This window comes from Anoplophora glabripennis, unplaced genomic scaffold (genome assembly GCF_000390285.2).
Source record: "Anoplophora glabripennis isolate ALB-LARVAE unplaced genomic scaffold, Agla_2.0 scaffold550, whole genome shotgun sequence".
Taxonomy (NCBI): Eukaryota; Metazoa; Arthropoda; class Insecta; order Coleoptera; family Cerambycidae; genus Anoplophora; species Anoplophora glabripennis.
Window position 1 is genome coordinate 19,788 of NW_019416641.1, and position 23,719 is coordinate 43,506.

The window sequence follows — 23,719 nt, forward strand, 5'->3', positions numbered from 1 at the left end:
ATTTATGGAAGGTCAATTCTTGGATTTTGCACCACGATAATGCAGCATCACACGAAACGACAATTGTAAATAAATTTTTAACCAAAAACTCAACGAATGTCATCGATTAATTACAGTATTCACCAGATATGGCCCCAGCTGACGTTTTCCTCTTTTCCAAACTCAAATTATTTGTTTCGAATCGATAGAAGCCATAAAATAAAAATCGCTGAAGGAGTAAAAATCCATACCGGATTATGCGTTTAAAAAGTGTTTTGACGTTCGGATTTTTCGTTGAAAAAGTGTATTTTTTCTATTTTAAAGGAGATAAAATAAATTTTGATGATTAATTGAACATATTGGGTTTTATTGACAAACGGATACTTTTTTGACAGAATGTATAAAAGATATTGTTTTAAAACTGAACTAGAAACGGGAATTCGTCAAATCGCACTTGTTATATCTGTTATGGTAATTGGTTTCCAATTCTATGATGGTACTGTCCAGTGAACAATATTTATTTCTGTTAAAAAAACGAGAGACAATAAAAAACTTACAGTTGTATACGGCCATATTATACTTCCAGTGCAAACACTTGAGCTTGTTTGGGTCGTTGTTTATCCTGCCTCCACGAATCATGTCGAGAAAAGGTCAGGCGGTCTGTGAGGGCGAAAAATATTTTCTTATAAGTAGCCGAGTGTTTGTTTCAGTTAGCCTGAAATGACAATAACATTAAAATATAAACACTGTAGTCCTTTTTAATGTACTTATAATACAAAACGAAATTTGCAAATACATAATAGAATTGGTAAATTTTCGGTTAGAAATTGGTGCAGTTCTAATACATATTAAATTATGCATTTTAAATATAAATATATTGATAAAATTTCTTGACGCATACACTGAAACCGCTCTGAAACCGTTGTATCTTTCAGCCCCATCGTTGGAAGTAATTCTGCACCAAATGTACAAGTATGTACATAATTTTGATTTTCTTTAATATTTTAGACTGGGGTCAAGATAGAGAGAAATAAAAGATACTACCTTGTAGAAGAATTTTTTTCAACAAAAAAGATACTTTGCACTTTTTTCGTCCAAGCTATGGTTTGTCTGGAAAAAATTATTAGTCATCTTCCGCGGGAAAACAAGGAAATAAATTCACTCTCCAAAAGTAAGACTTGTCAAATTTCACTCAAATGTCGAATACATGAATATGTATAAATGAATATTCGATTTTCATTCAAAGCAAAAAAATTTAAAATTTAAAAAAAAAATCAAAAATTTCAAAAAAATTTCTAAATTTTCGAAAAAAATTTTCCAAGACCTATAAAATCAAAACGTTTTTCAAAACTTTTTTGAACTTTGGGAAATCGATAGACCAATGAACTTTTTCTTATATTAATGTGCATACTTTGAAGTACTTATAAGTACTTATAAAAAATCAGCCTATTGCAAGTTACTTGTTTTTGTAGCTTCCACTGACTGGGCTATTTTCCATTGCGTCACAACCAATATTCGTATGAACTAAAACGGAGAATCCGAGTAAAATTAGTCACTGTTTTCATTTAATTGAAATTTCATCTTGACAATTCCCAAATCTGGATATCTCCCAAATTTTAGTACTGATTGCCTATATCATTACATTTAAGTACCTATTCAAAGTAAATAAACGAAAATTATCAGAATTTCTATACAATATGCCAAAAAATCGATATTTCAACGCTCAGAAAATATAAACAACAGTTAGCGATCAAAACAACTGTCGAATTTTTAATCCGAGTGTCAGCTTTATTTTGTTTTAACTGCGGTAGTCAAACTACAGTCTAAAACTAATACCCAACAAATGTTCACCATATTTTTTCACTCTAATACACATGAAATATTGGAACGATTGTCTGTGATAGTTTGGGACTATGAAGACATTTTGCATGTATGCATCTCTTTTTGGCACGTTTAACAAATAATGGCTATGATTTAGGACACTCTCGTGACGCAATGGCAATCTTAAAACGGTTCTAGTATAAATGATCTAATTAGTAAGAACGTAGTGGTGAGATATAACCTAAGCATACGTCATTCGTCATATCTCTACCTCTAGTCAATTACTACCTTGCGTCTACTAGCACATTATCTACTGACAAAATTTTGTAACTAATGATATTATGGAACACAACTACTCCACGGGCTATATGTCCCGACTGGCATTGAATTCTCGTTAGTATGACCAGTGAATTATTCAGCTGTTTGTATATCTACAGATATGTTTTAAGTAGTACTGAGATAGAACCTACGGTCTCAGTAGTTAGATAGTAAGAACGTGTTCACGAAGGAAGAGGAAATTCAAATACTTGAAAATTACAAAAAAATATTAATTTGCATATAATGAAAGTTTGTAACCATTTGAAAAATAATAACGTAATCATTATTTTCATAGTTTTTATCGGACAAATTACCAAAAAACTATTGAAATATTTTAAATGTCTCTTTAAATAATATACGTATTTATTATTTTACAGTTAGTTGTTTTATTGTTATCGTGAGCAAATTGGATTTTTTAATTTAAAATCATAATAGTTCAAGTTCCTTTGTTATTTAATAATATTAAATAGCTTTCAACACAACATCAAAAAAAGTTATTGATTATAGAAATACTCTATAAACAAACTTAAAATCTACATTTCACCAAAATATAAAGTATACCAATGCTTACAATACCTACATAATAAATTACTCTAATAATAAAATACTTTAAGTAGGTAATTTTCTAAATTTTATTTAATAAAGTTTATAATATTAATACTTTCAAAAGCTTTGAACTTCTGAGAACATATTTTTCTTTACAATCTTTGAACTACAATTATTATTCCTTAGTTAAAGAAAAATTATTAAGTTGTGAAAAACAATTTAGTGGCTGAATATAAATGGTCAATTCCAAAAAAATGTTCAATTATTTACACAAAAGTTATGTTTACGTTTAATACGTAATACTTATGAGATAATAATATCTAGATATGTTTATCACATATAAAAAGTTTAGGCAGGAATTTACTTACAAATTACAACCAATTATATTCAAAAACTGTATGGGGATCTTGATGCACAAACAAGGAAAATAATATGGATGACCAATTTATGATCTGATTTATCATTTGTGGAGGGAAATTCCAGCTAATGAACTAATAACGCCACATTGAAAATTTCTACAAGTTTTAAAAAATATGATTTTATTTATAATTATTCATTATTTCGTAAAGAAATCTTAGATTCTCATACTAATATTACACGAACTACGTAAGAAAAAAATTTTAAAAAATATATTATATTATATTATATTATATTATATTATATTATATTATATTATATTATATTATATTATATTATATTATATTATATTATATTATATTATATTATATAGTCAATAAATTACATATGGAAATTTTGCTTAGAAATGAGCCTTCTATTTTAGGCAATATTTATATAAAGCCATAATATTTCTCTACGTTATACAGGGTGTCCCATTAGAGAAAGTATAGGTCCTAGAGCTTTGGTAGAAATAATTTTATTAATAAATCGACCAAGAGAAATCGCTGGAAATAGTTTTCAAGTTCGTAGCTCGGCCGGTAGGGGGAGCAATCTACATACCAAAACACAGAATTGAATTTTTCTCAGAAATGTTTCCTATTCAGGTATATTAAATAGTACAAATATGGCTTGCCGAATTCATTGCGTATAAACTTTTGTTATTAATATTTTAAATGCAATGCTATAGTTTTCTTTACATAAATGAATTTAGCACATAAAATTGATGAATATAGTATAAGTTTGAAATTTCTAACGAAACTGCTGTTTATTTATTTGTCGATAGCCGCACGGTTTAAGGCGTCAGTACTTAAATCGATGTGTCGATTTGCCCGGGTTTCGAATTCCGCGGCCGGTAGACCGTAGATTAGCTATGCTTGTACGGAGGATACAAACCCGTAGTACGTCCCGATTTTGGACGAAAGAATCCCGATTTTTTATTCAAAAAGTTTCAAAATCCCGCTTTGCCCGAAAAAAAATCTGGCAACGCTGATTGGCACCCTCTGTGCAGGTATGATAGGGTGAAAGAATGTTGGCTTAGATAAATGTGAGAGACTGACACCGGTTGGCATTTGACCACCCCCCTAATTAATGAGGTTTTCCAGGTTTCTCTCATTCCTGCACTGAATGGTGGTTAGAGCCTACCAACATAAGTCGTTCCTGGGCGCAAATGCGGCCTGCGTAATAATAATATGCCGCCTCCTCTCCCGTACAAGTCTCCGACTTCTGGGCTAATTCTCGTAGTTAGAATGAGGAGTAGAGATATTATTATTATATTATTTATTGGCGCTATTTGTCCTAGTTAGGTTATTTCACGTTTTCTTCTTAAAAACGTGAAATAGCAGGATAAAACTTTTTATGGGTTAGTTTGAAGGGCATAAAAATAGCTACATTTTGACGCCAAAAAGGGATCGATATATTTTTTTGTTATCAAGTTATTCGCAAATTAGTGAGCAAAAAATAAATCATGATAATGAATTGAGGAACACGACGCTAACGAAAAGACATTTAATTACCAAAACAAAATGCGTTTATAAAAAAACCTACCTAAGCACGCAACGAAGGTTAAATTCCTGTATTGAAAATAATGCTCTAACATCTTTCCCACTCTTTCCGTCGAGAGACAGAACAAAATGTTAATAACAAAAGTCATACGAAATGAACCCAGCTATACATATTTGTACTATTTAATATACCTGAATAGGAAACATTTCTGAGAAAAATTTAACTCTACGTTTTAGCATGTAGATTGCGCTCTCTAGCGGCTGAGCTACGAACTTGAAAACTATTACCAGCGATTTCTCTTAGTTGATTAATTAATCAATATTATTTTCCCGAAGTTCTAAGGAATATACTTTCCCTAATATCGTACCTCATCGACCTTAGTGGGACACGCTGTATATATCAAGTATTACGTACACATACTTCAGTAATGTTTTCTATAATTAATTTTATTAGGAAATAATTTTAATGCATCATTAAATCATCAAACATATGCGAATATCATATTGCACACTAAGAAAACTACGTTGTTTCAGTAAAGCAAAGTTAGTACTGACTACCATCCAGAAGGTTTTAAATTTATTGTAAGATTAAGTTCCAGAGTTTAAAATAAGTAATAACTCCTATGAAGCAATATCTGAAAGCGAGAAAAAGGAAAAAAATACATTTTCTACGTCTCTGCTGACGTTTCACATGGGGTTGTGAAATTTGCGCTAGTAAATCAAGATTAAAAATAAATGTTCATTAAATGTTTCAATAGTTTATAACTATTAGTGCTGCTTCCAGGAAAAAATATCTCTTCCAATACAAACGTAATACGAGCCATTTTCAAATGGTCAATAAATCTAAAATAACTCTTCAGCATCCCATTTCGGATAAAAAAATATTTTTTTCTAGGTGTCCCAACTAAATACAAAGTCTGATCCGAAAAAATAATTGACTTAACATTATGCACCGTATCAAATTAAATCGAAAATTGCCTTGATCTATTCTGTTAGCGTGAAATATTCAAAATTAAACACTACCTATTCTTCGAACTATTGCTCAAAGCTATATTGTACAATTAAAAATGATATACCTTCCCAAGGTAATTTATAACTGAAACCAATTAAAAACCAATTAATCCAAATAGATCACATCTCAATATTTTTTCACCCCACTTTCGATTTCTAGATACAAATTATCCATTTCTAAACAAGCTTTAAACCCAGTTAAGTATTTCAATACAGTGAACACAATACATGAAAGTGAAGCCAATAACATAAAATGACATTTGGCAACCGAAAACTCAGCATCAAATAAGATTAGATGAGATTTAAGTAGGTCATTTGGCTCGTTTTGAGCACGTTACTTAACGTCTGCAACAATAATCCGAATTTACCACGCGTAGAGGGTAACCAAGGAAGCACAGATTATTTCATATTGCGACAGCAACTGGAAAAATGTCAGTCTGCCGCCAGGGTTCAAGGTCGTGCGTGCGCAGCGAGAAATGAACGATAGGTGGGGCGATTTAGCTTTTGGCGGAATTAGATTTCAGGGGTGCCTTCGATTTACGAGTGCGTTCAATTATCATTTCAACTTTTCTACAGGGTGTAACAGACAAGAAGGGCGAGGGTATAGCATTTTTTCCTACAAAAATGGGTTCTACGATAAAACATTAAAGACGTAGTATTAAAACTTGATACAGTGTATTTACCTTGCGGTAACGCGTAAAATTTTAACAAAGACTTACCAGTGGTGTCGGAATTGGAAGGAATTTGAGGGGTTTCAACTTTAAAAATGAAAGAATTAATGAATGAATCATTTTTCGTGCACGAGAATCAAAATCCTAAAGAAACTTATAAATATAAGTAGATTGGATGGTTAAATGGCTACCTAGATTACCAGAGTTATACACTGTAAAAAAATTTCACTCAAATTTCACTCAATTTTACTCGATAATGTATCAATTTCTGTCCACACCAGATTGAGTGAAATTTTCACTCTATTAGTATGAGTACAACTGAGTGAAACAATTGCATCGGAAGTGAGTGAGTTTTACTAAAATCCGAGATACTGCTAACTATCAATTGAGCGACTTTGACTCCGTTCTGAGTATGTAAAACCAATTTAGAGTTGACTTTTTCTCAATGTTGAAATTATTTCACTTCGCGGGGCCTCCTCCTGTCCTGGCTGAGACCCGCTAGGTGAGACCCGAAGCAGCCGATTAAGGCCTGTTCTACTGGCGATCATACTTTTCTGAAGCATCTAACGGGCCCCTATCAACTGTGGTCGAAATTACAGAAGCGATATATAAATAGTGCCATCTTCACGACGCCATTCAAATTACTCGAACTTAATATACATTTAAACTCACTCACTAATGAGGACATTTACTCTGATTTAGGTACAAGTGCACCAAATACGAGTTTACGTGAAGAATTTATTTAAGGAGTACCTATATTTGAGTGAAAGTACTCAGTTATAGTTTAAATATAATCACAAATGAGTAAAATGATCAAAATGCCCAATATTGACTGAAAATGTACTCAATATCACTCAATAGATTCACTCCGAACCTTTATTGCTTACACGCACACTGATTTTTTTACCATGTATATACCTACTGGATTATTTGGGATTATTTTGAAAGTTTGGTGTATACAAAACCACATGAGAACTGGTAAATTCTTCTACATCAAATACATAGCATCAAAATGTTAAGCCTACATTGACATTCAAGGAAAACAGTTTGAATGCTTACAAGCTACGTGACCAGTGATTTTAAATCTTCGCATTGGCAATTAAATGTTGGTAAAATTAAAAATTATTAACACAACACGACATTTTATTCAATCAGTCGCCGACTGGGTATCGAGCGTAGACGCAACGGTTTGTAAACAAATTCATTGTAAACAAATCATTACGACTAATGTCGCTTACGTTTATGGATTTTTGATTGACAGTACCAATCATGCGATGTTGGTTGCCTATGTTGGTTTGTAAATTATTTATGTAGACTGTATATTTTTCATAAAATAAAAATGTTCGCCAATAAATTAGTTATTGTAATTTTTGGTTAATTGTGGAAAAACTGAATCTGTTTATCTTACTATCTTTTATTTAGATAAACACAAATATGTACACATACAAACCATTACCAAACCGCTATTAAAACCATGCGAATATGTGTAAAATTTTAAATTATACTCAATTATGCCCTGCTGCTAAAAATATTCCTAAAACTATTCTTTTTCTAATTTTAACCATGATTTCTACATAGCAAAGTCAAATTTACAAAAGATTTTATGGAAATAGTGTCTCTGTAAAAAACATTACTATTATGCCACAGGATAATTTATGATGATTAACTGAAAGTAGTTGCTATAAAGACAATTTCTTTATATTTCAGGTCTATAACTTCTATAATTATGTCATTTTGGCAAGTAATTGGCCAAACCACAATATGTCTTTAAAGGATGGCAAAGCAAAGCTGTTTCACCCTGTATAATAAGTAATTTAGGCCGTTAACCTACTTTAGCTTTTCCACAGTCGACGGAGAAGGGACGCATTTTTTCATCTGAGGAAATGATTTTGCTGACGGTTGAGTTATTCTGATATTTAAATTTATTAGTGGGGTTCATCATCTTGATCAAAAGATGGGTAAAAATTTAGTGTCTTATTTTTTATGAAAATTTTCATGATAAATATAAGAAGGTACTTCAATTAAAAACATTTTTACCTAGTTTTTCAATATGATTCATAATGTAATTAGAATAATCAACACGAAATTCAATTAACAACAAATTATTATGAAGGTAGGTGCCTATTCAATAATTTCACATACTCGAATTATCATTGAATCTTCTTAGGTCAAAAAATGTATTAACTACACATTCATGCCCAAACACGTGTTTAGTCAACAACATCAAAATTTAATTAACTTAATGTAATCTAATTAGTGAATATTAACATAAACAATGGAATATTATAAACGTATTTCTGTGCACGTATCTACTCTGCTTATAACTATCTTTTTCGCATCAATCAAAACCCGTCTACATTTAATTTCATAGTCACCAACGAATGAAACTTTTTAACAAAATGCATTGGTAAATCAGACCACGCTGATACATCCACTTATCTTCAATTTCTTTCTGGGAATAACATTCGAAGTTTCTATAAAACAATGTATAAAAAATATTTATTATCGTATGGTAGCTGAAGAAATAAGTTAAACAGTTAGGATCTTTAACTCGAATGATCTGAATGTCTGGAATTATTTCTTGGATACTGTTGTCAATACTTACCATGGATTACCTGAAACATATTAAGAAAAAAGACAAAATAAAATGCTGGAAAAAATGTAGAAGAACTTTAAATGGCTTTATTACCCATAATACTTTTTCAAACCACTTATTTGTTGAATGGTAAGCTTTAAGGCTTATCAGGAATCTCGAGCAAATAACCGTTGTCCGAAAAAGTAGTAGGTATAGTTGTATAAAATCACACTTGAATTCTAAAGTGTCGACACCTTTGCCTCAGAAGTTCAATGGCGAACTGTGTGAATCAATTAAAGGAATAGTAAAACTTTTGTCAGAGAGCTTTTCAAATGGCTTTATCACTATAAACACCATTCCTCCACTGAGGTTGTTGCAAATGTACCAATTATTGAATGTTCAAATTCCGTAAGCAATATTAATTTAGTGTTGAGAGTTGAGGTTGAAAATGCATTAAAAAACTTTTCGACTTTTGCCAGAGCTTTTGGTCGAGTACTTTGGAAGAAGCTATTTGACAAACTCAAACACTTTATGATGGTCTGCTATTTCGGTTAGAAGCCTTCTTCTGCGACAAAACTTTTTGGGTTCGGTTTGGCAAGGGTCCATATTGGAACCTCTTTTATTATTAGTGTTCGTCTGCTATGCCACTCAGCATACATCACACAACACTTCAACAACATGAGCAACATAGCACTAGTATGAAAATTAGATGCTTCCTGTTAATATGAAGAAGTGTGTTGTTCTCCACTTTGGAAAAAAATAATCCATCTGGGTGTTATCATGGAAGACTTTTCATGATCTGACCACGTTGCATCTGCGTGAAAAAAATCTCCATGCTCGGTCTTTTAATGAAGATGTTTGCAATGGCAACACCTTCTGTTTTTGGTCGTCCTTACAGGAGTTATGTCCAATCCTTGTCTTGTGTGGAATGCCAACTTCGTAAGAGACTAGAATCAGAATCATTCAGAAGTACTGGAGATCTAATCACTATATACAGTCTTAAATAATTAATTTGTATATGATATCCGCCAAATATTCTCATCAAAATCAGCGACTAAGAGGACACTGATTCAAGTTAAACAAATAAATATAGTGTCGCAGTTACTGCCACCATCTTATCTGATTTTAAGAATTTATGCTTGGTATTCGGAGGAAGCTAAGGGTACTTCAATCTATTTGCTATTTAATAATACAAAAACTTGATAAATAATTTTAACAATATAGTTCTTCAGCATTACGATATTTAAAATAATAAACTAATCAATCATTCTATTACATCTTTTCACATAATTTGCATATCTTCAGCAAATAAAACGATTAAGTTATGACTCTTTCAGCTAGATACTAGTTTCTTTAATACCATTATAATGTTCCCTTTTTTACTTTCTATACTGTGCAGAATTATCTAACGAACATAAAGATATCTACAATGCGCACTAAGATAACATGTGCATATCGTTATATCCATGCACATTTTAATTCAGTGAAAGGCCTCATAGATACCAAACTGTTAAATTACTTTATCTGGCCTGAATTAGGTCCACCAAGCGAGCATTTGTCGTACGAAAAAATCAATTAATTGATAATACATTACAACCAGCAATCACAAATTTGCTGTACGCGTAGCCGTAGGTGTAGCGAGAAAGTATAGATTGGAACTTGTGCGGCCTTTGACAGTACAAAGATATGGCCTCATGTACATTATTTATCGATAATTATTGGCACGAAGTTCGTGTAGGTTTGTTGAAACTGAAATATTAAATATTTTCATTGTATAATATTGATATGTATATATATATATCACTTTCAAGTTCCATTGTTTACTTTGTTATAACGAGATGTAGCTCTAGGTACATTAAAAGCTAGTCTTGACGGGAATATTAACATTGTTTAGTATTCTATGTTTAGTTATTTATGTACCATGGACGTTCTTGGGATTATATTGTTAGGAGGATGTTAATTTAGCCCGATGGATAAGCGTCTACCAAGGGCAATATAATGCACAGTAACGCTAGTGGTCCATATAAGCTTTTATTTTTCAAGGACGAAATTTGATCTATATTAAACCATTTATTTAGTGGTTTCTAACAGTCATTGATACTTTGCTTACTGATTGTAGTTGTCAATGTGAAGGTATAAAATTGGATGTACCAAAAAATATTAGAGGTAACAAGCCACATAAAATTTATTACTGGCTAAATCAAGACCTTTATAACAAGAAATATGAAATATTTATTGAATGCAAATTGAGAAATAAAATAACATGCGTAATCGTAATGTTTACTTTCAGAACTTGGTATGTTTGATTTTTTTTTTATTTCAGCATTTTTATTTAAATTTTCGACAAAAACTATTCAGGCACAACAATAATCTGATAACTAACTTGACAAATGTTATGTTATTTCAATTGTTTTTGGAGTATTTCTGGTCATGGCAAATTTGATAACAGATCTGATACGAGAAAAACTGTCAAACAAAATAGAAAATTGCAAACATCTCTAAAAGTAGTAACTGCAACCCTAACAATGATTATATGGCTTATACGAGAATTTCAATCTGCATACGAGAGAGTAAAAAAATATAGGGTGTTTCATTTAAGTTACTGCAAAGTTGTTTAAAATTTATATTTTGTGGCTCAAACAGTTGAACGGTGACAAAGTTGAAGCAATATTTATCCATAGCTTCTCAGTCTCCGACGACCCTGATTAGAATTCATGAACTATTGGTTCTATTACTCATCAAGATGCCCTGAACAGTGGCCAAAACAAATAAATGTACTCTGTAACATATACAGGGTGGCCAAATGAAAACGAAACAGAGCCATTCAGGAACTGCGTCAAGATTGTAGAAAAACGCTCAGATCCATCGATTTTAAATTAAAGGGGAACATTCTTTGCTGGTATTTTTGACTCCGCCACTTTCACCCACAAGCAAGCAAAGCTCCTACAATTCTCTTTACAACAGACTTTAAATTTTATAATTCCGCCCAATACTTTGAAAAAAATTTACATTTTAAAATTTAAATTATGTTTAGTTGCTTACTTACTACTCAGTTGTTTAAACGTTCAAACTGATGACCACCCGCTTCCATACGAGAATAAAGATTTTGTTCGAAACGTTCCGCACATTCCGAAGCATTTCCGGAGTGATTCGACGGCATTCGTCGACGATTCTTTGACGCAAATCTTCCAGTGATGCTGGCTGCGTTTTATAGATTTTACTTTTCAGGTATCCCCACAAAAAGAAATCAAGGGGCGATAAATCCGGTGATCGTGGAGGCCACTCAATGCTGCCTCTTCTCCCAATCCAATTCCGTAGAAAACTTTGGTCCAAATACTTACGGACAATTAACGCATAATGCGGAGGAGCACCGTCCTGTTGAAAAATCAAATGATCTTCATCATACTGTCAACATTTTCCATTTTCAATAATATCAGTCAAGGCAGGGTCAATAGCGTCTTCCAGTAACCGCAAATACATTTGGCCAGTCAAATTACCAGGTAGAAAAAAAGGACCCACCAGCCGGTCACCGAAAATTCCAGCCCATACATTTAATTTTTCCGGTTGCTGGGTATGCATCTCGTGAAAAACTCTTGGTTTTGAATCGGACCAATAGCGGCAATTGTGACGATTTACCGTCCCGTTCAAGAAAAAACTGCATTCATCAGAAAAACAGATGTTAAGGAACTGTGGATCGTTCCCTGCTCGCTCACTCATTATTTCGCAAAATTGCAAACGGCGGTCATAATCATATTCATGAAGTTCCTGGACTAAATGTATTTTGTATGGATGGAATTTATTCTTCTTCAAAATGGTTTGTATGCTAGTTCGATTGATCCCAGACACAGATGCCAGCTGCCTCGTAATGTAGGATCAAGATGAACTTGTCCCAAAACTGCAACTTCACTAGCTTCATTAACTATAGGTCTTTCAATTTCTCGGTTTTTATTTGCTACGTTCCCTGTCTCTTGAATTTTTTTTACTAATTCTAGAACATAAATCCTCCTGACATGTCGATCTTGATGTTATTCATTAAATAGCTGAGCTGTTCTATTCGCACATTTATTGTTCATAAAGTAAAGCGAAATGATATCTACCCTTTCCGCAATGGAATAAACCATAGTGTTTAATTTTCAAAAACACAATTAAACTACCAACCAACGCTTCCAAATAGTACTAGAAAATAATTTGGAATCCACTAATTTTACGTTCATTGTGTGTGTATAGCATTCATTTCTGTTTTTTACAATTAAGTTTTTTTACGAAAGTGATAACAAATCGCCAAAAAGCAATGTAACGCAATAAATACTAAATTTATACCTTTGGCGTACTTAATTCGAATGACTGACATTTTTACCGTTACTAATTGTTTGTACATAACTTTCAACTTTAAAATCTTAAAATTCTTAATAAATATTGGGCAGAATGATTAAATTTAAAGTCTGTTGTAAAGAGCTTTCAAAAGAAATATTACTCAACCCCCAATGCCACTTAAATATTTTAGGGTGATGCTCCTTGCTTAGGGGTGAAAGTGGCGGAGTCAAAAATACCAGCAAAGAATTTCCCCCTTTAATATAAAATCAACGGGTCTGAGTGTTTTTCTACAATCTTGACGCAGTTCCTGAAAATGGTTATGTTTCGTTTTCATTTGACCACCCTGTATTTTGTATTTTAGTGGCAAAATTACAAATTTTTGTCAGAGTTTGCTATAATATTGTTTTGTGACTGGAATTTAATATTTACTCAACTAAATGTTTATGATTTAATAATTATTTTCTTGGCTAAAAAATAAAAACGAAAAGGCAATTAAATTTTTAATAATTAATTACACGTAAAACCAACTTTTTAAAATAATGTATAATATCCTTCCAGGTGACAACAAATTTAATTACTTATTAACAAAAGCATTCATAATAGTTTGAATTATGTTAATACGCGTAAAGCAATTGACAATTTACATTTCAGTTTTTTTATTTAAACCAATTATTCCTATCAGAATGTCTACCAGTGAACAGGATCGTAATAAAAAAAATCACACGTTGGTGAAACGAAAAATCGCAAAAGATTCGTTTCAGTTTTTTAAATATTTTTTTAATTTATTCATAATATCGTGCCAGACGGTAGAATTAAATTTGAGTGTCAAGTCGAATATCCGACCTTCATAGTGTCGAAATCCTCTATGTTTTGCCAGTCAACCACAAAATAGTGAAAGATATCCGGTAGTTAGTTTTTCTGTCATAATCGATCAAGTATAATGTCTTTCTTTATGTACCTACGGGTATTTTCCCAATTGAAGGCGCACACTCTGAAAACTCAATAAACTGTATCTGCAGAACCACAATTACAATAATTAATGTTTGGAAATATTTATAGTTACGATTATTTCTTCATTTTTAATTTTTACTAATCAGAATACATTCACTGAAATGCAATATTGTGAATACAGCCACCGTTACCCACAGAAAATCAATTCTGTTGAAAATGGTTGAAATGCTGAGGTACTACGGTTTGTTTCCAATGAATTCAGGGTTACTAAAGAAAGGTATGTTTAATTAGTTCTGTGCACTTACTTTAAAGGAAATTTTAACTATTTTGCATAATTGGCAAATTCTGCAAATGTGTGTGTTCTCTTAAAAGAAGAATGACTGAATAATTATTATTATATTATTATTAATATTAGCCTCAGTAAAGAATTTACTTCACTTTCCAATTTTTTTTTTATCTATGATAAATACGGTTTTCACAACAAGAATTAAGTTGTATAACTGTGCACCTAACAATTGGGTAAATCAATATTTTTACGAATAAATTTAACCCACTTGTAAAATTTAATATATTTTTCATTACAAATTACTTAATATTTTATTGTTATAGTATTTAGAAAACGCTTTTTTAAATTATTTCACATTTAGGTAGTTACAATTAGATTTATATCGACTTTCTCTCTGTTTATGGCTAAACGTATATGTCGAAATTTACTGTGCCATATAAACTTCTATTTTGTTAAATACGACAGTATCAGTTACTTTCCATAGAAAGTTACGATCACTTGTATTTAAATAGCGTTCGTTTTATACAAAACTTTATCTGAACTAAAATTTACAGTTTCTTAAGGGGATCTAAGTAAAAAATCTTTAAAAGCAATCGCTTCCTTTTCTAACTCAACGTCAGTGTCCTTTTCTCCTGCAAAGATCAAATAAAATCCAAATATTGCTGCAAATGTCATTTAATAACATCACAGCAGTACAATTTGAGGGTTACTTTAGCTGAACAGCAAAAATAAAACGCTCTCTCAACGGTATAAATAAACTATTTTATTGAAAACTAAGCTTGTGGAAAAAGATGTGTTGTCGGTTTGAATGTTTGGTAGAAAGTCCCTGTGTGTGGAGTCGGTCGTAGGTATATGAGTAAGCATCTGGTCGCCGGCGCCAGTCCACCGTAGACCCTTCCTGGAACGCTGGTGCGTCCGGCGGCGTCCTGCTGGCGCTCTTGACGTAATGCTTAAAAATGGGTCACTTGCGGCATGTGTACCCACAAATTATTCAACACTTGTTTATTAAAATGGGCCTTAAATTCAACGAGAAATAAAAAAATGCAATAATTTATGTACATTGTGTTCTTATTTAAAATTTGCGGTTAATATGAAAGCACACAATTATTTTTTTGTAGGTTGGTAGTACTGTCATTGATATCTATGCAGAGTTTCAAGGCAATATGTTCAATTGCTGCAGAGCTACTCATGTTTTTGTAAACATACGAAAGTGACTTCATCGATTTTTACAATGTCTGATTTTCTTGAGCAAAGAATTTGCATTAAATTTTGTTTGCGGAATGAATATCCTGCCGCGGAAACGTTGAGGATGTTACAGAAGGCTTTCAGTGATGAGGTTATGTCGCAAAAAAATGTTTACAAGTGGTACAAAGACTTTAAAGAAGGCAGAGGCTTTCAGGCTTTTTCTAGAGTTGGAAAAACGTTAGCATAAATTGAGGTGGGGATTATTTTGAAGGCAACGAAATTGATTTGGAAGCATAAATAAAGATTTTATTTTTTACACAAATTCACCTTATTTTTTGGACAACGGGTTTTAACCGAGAAATTTGAAAATATGGAGAATATGCTGAGATTTTTACATTGCGACACTTTTTAGTATCATCGACATTACCAAAACTACAGAAGAATCTGACGTAAGTGGGACATGCTACAAATTCCCTGCTCTACCAAGACATTTGCCGCCTGTTATTTCTTTCCTCTTCATCAACTGTGGCAACTCCTCCAAAAACCTTGCTCGTAATTTGACGTATCATTTCAATTTAGAGCTGAAAATTGGATTCAGGTTCGAATTCCTTGTGATCTACTTATTTTGCTTCCTTACGATACAATTAGTTTTCTTCCATTGTTCTTACGCGGAATAGATTGTCAGTAAAGTGCATTGTTGCTTTGAGTCATGGGAAGTACTAGGCTGTGTTGCATTTTTCATCCGAAAACAAATTCGAATCTCGTGAAACTTGTTTTTGCGATGGAAGAGTGTTCATTCGATTGTCAATTACAGTTGCTTAAAAAATTAATTCAATTTAACACGTCGATGTTTACAATAAGATTAGTTAGACTGCATAGCATTTGAATTTTTTTATTTAGAATCTGTTTACTAAAACCCTACTATTTTAAGATAATTCTATTACACTTGATATAGGGACAGTCAAATAACATAAACATATGCTTATTTGTCTACCAAAAACATAGAATTCGCTAAGAACGTTTTATTCAGTTTTATCCCGGGAAAAACAAACAGTTTCTTACTACAAAGACCGTCGAGTATTTGGTAGTATTCTAATATAATTAAACTTCACTTTTTCACTATATTTTTATTACTTTCAAAAGTCAACACTTACTAAAATATAGCCTTTTTAATGTAGTTTCGCGATATTCATATAGCTATATCTCAGTAGATAATTTTTTTAATAGGTAGGCGCAAGTTGGTTTAGTTAGAAATCTAGCTACGAACAAGATTTCAATTGAGTTAATTAGTCCCTTAAGTAAAACTGAAACTAGATTTTTTCCAAAAAAATAAAGGTGCTATTAATTAGTCTTTCACATTTCCTTACATATTATGAACTCCATATTAGTAACCATTATTTACAAAAATATCGATAAATCGTACCAATTAGACACGAACAATATGGAATAAATTGTGGTAAACTATGTTTATAACTCTATTTTTCAATTATACTTTTTACTAATGTTTTGAAATAATTCCCGTTCAACAGGAACAGTTCTTATACTCGCATCTAATAGTAAGTCAAGTAATTACTTTCATTTCTACATAAAACTGCTTGACATTCTTATGCCAAAGTATATTATTCCAATATTACAATATTCCCAGCATTATAACTAAATATAGTTAAGAAAAAAATTGTGAACTTTCAATCTAGGTTTACCTTGCATAATTTTTTTGTCTACACCATTCAAATGAAGTATATTAACTAGGTTATTATTAACATATTACTTCATAATAATAGTCAAGTATTCAGATAAAGTAATTAATGTACAGGGTGTATAATATCACTTTTACATAGAAATACCAGTCCCTGATACCAGACTAGTGTTGGTAATAAAATATGAAAACGTCGACCTGCATATCAAGACTTCTTTTATCAAAATCAAGTTATATATCCTTTCAATATGAAATATATGCAATAATATTATCTATAAATAAATTACAACAAATTAATGACACTGTTTATATTCAATGTGTTGAAACAACAATTAACAAAAATTCTAATTTTTTTTGTCATATCTACAGGGTGTTCCACCTAAGNAATTTCATTTTAAATTTGAAATGATTTATCTTACGCATCCTAAAAATGATGACACGATTTTCCTTTGATAAAAGACCGACAACTTTTTGCTCTACTTTGCATCGAATACGATCTTACTATAGTGTTAGTAATAAAATATGAAAATGTCGGCCTGCATATCAAGACTTCTTTCATCAAAATCAAGTTATATCCTTTCCATATGAATATATGCAATAATATTATTTATAAATAAATTACAACAAATTAATGACACTGTTTATATTCAATGTGTTGAAACAACAATTAACAAAAATTCTAATTTTTTTTGTCATATCTACAGGATGTTCCACCTAAGAAGGATTTTTCTGTAACTCTGTAACAGTATAATTTATAAAGAAAATGGTTTTAATAAAAGTTGCCTGGAATTATGTCGGCCATGTAAAGAGAATATTTTTATCTTTGCATTTCGTGTGGGCTTTACATAACTTATTTTAAATTGTACACCCTGTATATTATTGCGTTTTTGAATTCCTCGGTTAATATTAGGTAGAATTTATTAAATGTAAATGGTGTTTAAAACTTACCGTTTTACCTCATCCAATGTTTTGAAAATTGTTTAATCTTTCTTTCAAGGATAATGTTCTTCCTAAGCGATGGAAAACCTAAAGTTTGTCCAATATTTAAAAATTGTGACAGTCATTGAAAATTATAATCAGTATAATGATAATATATGACAGGATTTACTTTTCTAAGCATGATGTTACATAGAGGTAATCAACATGGTTTTGATACTAACAAGTCTGCAGTTACATATGTCCAATATATTTTAAATATCTTAGAAGGTAAGGCAGATGTAACACAGATTTTTCAAAGCCCTTCAATAAAATTGATAATTAAATTTTATCAGTAAACTGCAATGTTTCAATTTACATTCAAATGCTTTAAATTTTATTGGGTGATACCAAAAATAGTACAATATATCTCATGTAGTAGTTACAATTCTGCTCAATATTGCTACATCAGAGGTTCCACAGGGACCAAACTTAAGACTGCTTTAATTCATTTTATATGTTAATGATTTACATGATGTAACAAATTGTTACATACTCTTCTAAGCTGAGGATATAAACATTTTTCTTGTTGTAAATGACTGATTATTGTTTAAGGTTGCAATATGATTTAAATAATATCGAGACTTGTGTACTGGAAACGAGCTACATTTAAATTTATATGAAAATGCAAATGAATTGCACAAGTCCATTCTGAACTTAAATATGCCACATTAATTTGGTGTCCACTTTACAATCCTCAAAAATTCTTATTCGAAAGAGTACCACGAAATTTTTTTAAATAATTGCCTTTTGAAGTTGATGAGATAAATCCACAGAGAGAAATAAATTATTCTTACTTGTCAGAATTTTTTTTGGATCATTATCTTTTTTCTATAAAATATTACATAATGTAATTGACACCATTATCTAATCAGATCTAAAAGCTGTTTTACATACACAATTTATTGATGAATTAATTCATGAAGTCACTTCATCAAGAAATTGGACAAGTGTGACATTTTTGAAATTTGTTTGCTTCTTTGATTTGTTGGTAGAACTGATTCATGCGTCAAAAAACTTGACAAAGTCTGTAGCGGTATAAAACCACAATGTTTACCAATAAATTCGTGAATTCATGAAGAACTTCGTCAATTTATTCATGAATAAATTGTCAATGTAAAACGCTATAATGTAATTTTCAAATATTATGCAACCCTTTATACATATTCCATACTATCCTGTAGTCTATCAGTGGATTTGTCGAAGTTACTGTTAAGTGCTTTTAACTGTAATTGTAGGAACCTACATAATTGCAAATATTATGTTCAATGAAAGCATATATTTGTCCAAGGTTTCCTGTGGTTAATAAAATGCAGCGAACAGCATTTTTTGTCCTCATTTTATAAAAAAAAATCTCTTGATGTTCATGACTTTTAAACATATAAGTGGTGCTCAAAAGATAATACACTCAGAACATTGTTATAGTTACCATATGACTTAGTTTGATATTTTTCTAGGTTCTTCTTTTGGAAGCGGGTGACGAAGAACCAGAAATAGCAGATGTTCCCGCGTTTCCGCCGCTGCTGCAACGTTCCAGCCTTGACTGGAGATACGTGACACAACCATCTCCGCACAGCTGCTTGGCCAGGGACAATGGACAGTGTAACTGGGCTCGAGGCAAAGTTATGGGTGGAACCTCCACCATCAATTACATGATTTACATCCGAGGACATCCCAAGGACTTCGACGAATGGCAAGAAGAAGGCAACAAGGGGTGGTCTTATGCCGACGTCCTGCCATATTTCATCAAATCCGAAGACAACAGGAATCTAGGCAAGGTCGAAGCGTATTACCATGGATCTGGCGGGTACCAAACTGTGGAATATTTCCCTTACCAAGACGAGAATACACTGGCAATCCTCAAGGCGTATCAGGAATTAGGTTTGGAATACTTGGATCAAAACACTGAAAGAATGATTGGAACTAGCCTGCTTCAACATACCACTAGGGATGGGGAAAGACTTAGTACCAACGGAGCGTTCATAAGGCCCATAAGAAACAACAGGAAGAATTTGGCCGTACAACCCAATTCACACGCCACCAGAGTACTCATAGACCCTAAAACCAAAACTGCTTTCGGTGTAGAATACCTCCATAAAGGCAAGTTGGTTCAAGCAATCGCACACAAGGAAGTTATCCTTTCCGCTGGTTCCTTAAATTCCCCGATCCTACTCATGTTGAGCGGTATCGGACCAGCACACCACTTGGAGGAAAACAACATCCACGTTCTAAAAGACCTAGCCGTAGGATTCAACTTACAAGATCACACTACCATCGATGGGGTTGTTTTCCAACTGACGAATTATTCCGCTACCATTGTTTCCGACGAAGAGAGAAAGAAGGATGTGTTCACCTGGAAACAAGCGCGAGAAGGTCCTTTATCAGGCTCAGGACCGCTCCAAGCTAACGCGTTCATACAAACCAAATACGAGAAAGAACTCGGTAGACCAGATATACAAATTTCTATGGATGCAGTCAACGTGGACAACTTCCTAAAAAATCCTATTCTAACGTACAATACCGCAGTGTTACCCCTGGCTTATTATAATGGTTTGATGGCAAGACCCATCTTACTGGGTCCGGAAAGCCGTGGTCGAGTCCTTCTGAATAGTTCAGATCCTGTTTTTGGCCACCCAGTGATACACGCCAATACGTTCTTCGAAGAAATCGATCTTCTGAGAATCGTGGAAGGTGCCAAGCAGAGTTTGAATCTTGAGAATACCGAGATTTTCAAACACTACGGAATCGAAGTCAATAGAACTCCTTTACCAGCATGCGAGCACTTATACTTTGGAACCGACGAGTACTGGGCGTGCGTGGCTATGGCTTACACCACAACTATTTTCCATCCCGTAGGAACGTGCAAAATGGGGCCTAAGCATGACGTGAGTGCTGTGGTGGATTCAGAGCTAAGAGTTCATGGAATAAAGAATCTTAGAGTCATCGACGCCTCGATAATGCCTAAGATAGTGCATGGTAATACCAACGCAGCTGTGATCATGATAGGGGAAAGGGGAAGCGATTTTGTGAAGTCCGCATGGCTTAAGGACAATCACGGCAATCAGGGTAATCACGGCAGTCACGGGGATTACAGTAATCACGGCAATCACGGGTACCCAGGCCAATACTACGACACCGGGTTCGACTTTGATGAACTGTACAGACACTTATGAGACTAAGTTAATTTAATTTTGTACCACACTACACTAAAAATGTTGCTCAGGAGTCATCTGGTTCGTTTGTATGAAGAAGTGAATGAAATATAAAAGTAAAAGAAAATTTGGTTTTTAATACGGTTCATAATGTTTGTCAAAATTCGTTGTTACTTGTCAATTAATCAACGACGTGTTGGTTTAATGAAAGGTCTTTAAGGACAACAGTCTTAAGTTCCTCTCTTAAAATTGAGACACCACGTGCATTAAACTAGTTCTAGTTAGATATAGAATTTTAATGCACATGGTGACATGATATTTGTAAATAATTTTCATTTTTTTAAACTTTTTTATAAGGTGACTGATAAAATATTCAATACTGAATGCCAAACATTAAATTAGCATAAAGTTTCAAAAAGACAAAACCAAAGATTTTTCTTTGAGTTATAAAATAAAAACTAAACAAGCCATTTATTTATCAGTTACACTTTGCCACGTTTCATAAATAGGTATGGAATAATAATTTATTTCCTAGTCATATATATAATCATATATTTTGTATGCTGACCATCAAACACTGAAGACAGTTCTTTATTTTAATATATCTGCCGTAAATTGTAGAAGATTTCACACTTTTTATTTTTTTATTTATTAATTTAGGGAAAAGATTGATGCAGTCACATGTCTAAAATACATATCATCTAAGTAATAAATTGTTTCGCTTAGGTCTTTCAGATTGGCTTTCTCATTCTTTTGAGACATATTTAATATGTATTTCAGAATTTAGGTATGGGATGGAACCTTTACAGATAGGATAAGAATTATGACAGGCTATGGCTATTTCTAATATTGGTCGATTTGTTGGTTTATTTTCATTACTTGTTTCTTTATATTGTTTGTCATATCTCTATAATTAAATATAAGTACAACACATTGTAAATACCTTAATTTGTGTGAATAAAAAGAAAATCAATAAACAATATTACTTACTGTATGCAATTTATCACACTGATAGTTATTGTAGTACCTATTATGCATTCGTTAGCAAAAAGAGTAGGATAAAATGTTCAAGTAAATGTAAATGAAAGTCTTCCAAAGTATTAGATACACATAAGTAAAATATGACTTGACTATCATCTATCAAATTGAAAAAAAGAAATTCTAGAATATAACGAAATATTCTTAAATTCACTGTGATAGAGAAGACGTTCTTCACCTTCTCAGAAAAAGATGTTCTAAGCAGTTCAGAAAAATAATTTCCTCATAGCAGTCTCCACAGGTGTCAGGCTAGCACTTTCCTGAGTATTTCTGCATTTCCTCCTTCTATTTCAAAAGAAACATATAAAATACGTGCATATTATTAAGCGCGTTAATTATTTAATAGCGTTTTAAGCATGCAGACTTTCAGTTTAATTTTTTAAGTAATTAGTAAACATAACTTGCTCAATAACAGTCCTTGAAAGTGAATGGTAGTTACGAGCATAATCTGCAATAAATAATAGTGTTCAGCACATTCAAATTGTTATAAATTATTTTGTTAACCATATTTAGATCAGTGAATTGCGTGTTGATTTGCAAAATAATGACATACACACTTCTCTTAATTGGGCTTTCAAATGTTTCTATTGAATGTGTACGATTAAATGAAATAACTAACATTATTATCAAGAAAATCGTAGCCAAAAGTTGGTATTTAATGTCTTACTTAAAAGCAACTACTTGCAGGCACATTTGCGTATATTTTTGAATACAGGTAGCACATGAAAGTATTTGGAAGTGCAGAACAGGATCTACTATTATTATTCTTCTAATTTTACCAATCAATGTAAAAAATAAAAGTCTAATATAGGATGCTTACAACAGTTAAGTCATGTTAAGCTAGATGTCATTATAGTTATGGTTCTGTTCGTGTATGAATTTTGACTTTACCGAAAATTCGATACAATCCCCTTCCATGATGGATTTTAAGAGAAAAACTAATTAAATTTGATTTATTGTAAATCTCTGCAAACGAACCTAAAATCAGTAGATACACTGAATTTTTACAATCACAGTAAATATTTTAAGCCTTTTTCCTTATACAATCCAACATATTTTTCATAGGCACTTCGTGAGCATTATACCTGGTGATTTTCTTAACCTGAATCTTTCTCTAGAAACAAGCGCTCTACGAAAAAAATGTCCATTATCCAAATTTAATCAAACTGAACCTATGCATACGATTCTGTAATAGTTTGCAATAAAAAATACCACGTTTTCAAAGTAAACAATCAAAATTAGTTTTAAAACAAATGTTATTTCTCAAAATTTCAATTATACTGAAAACTGACTTGTCAAAAAA

General features: G+C 32.2%; 1 protein-coding gene across 1 annotated transcript; it reads left to right on the plus strand.

Annotated features, from left to right (window-relative positions):
- Nucleotides 1-19,683: 19,683 nt before the first annotated feature.
- Nucleotides 19,684-22,326, plus strand: LOC108911181 (glucose dehydrogenase [FAD, quinone]-like; the record flags this gene model as incomplete). The annotated part of the gene is made up of 1 exon (XM_018716049.1): nucleotides 19,684-22,326. A coding segment is annotated over one exon (1,716 nt), but the record flags the coding sequence as incomplete, so codon positions are not given.
- Between the last annotated feature and the right edge of the window lie 1,393 nt (nucleotides 22,327-23,719).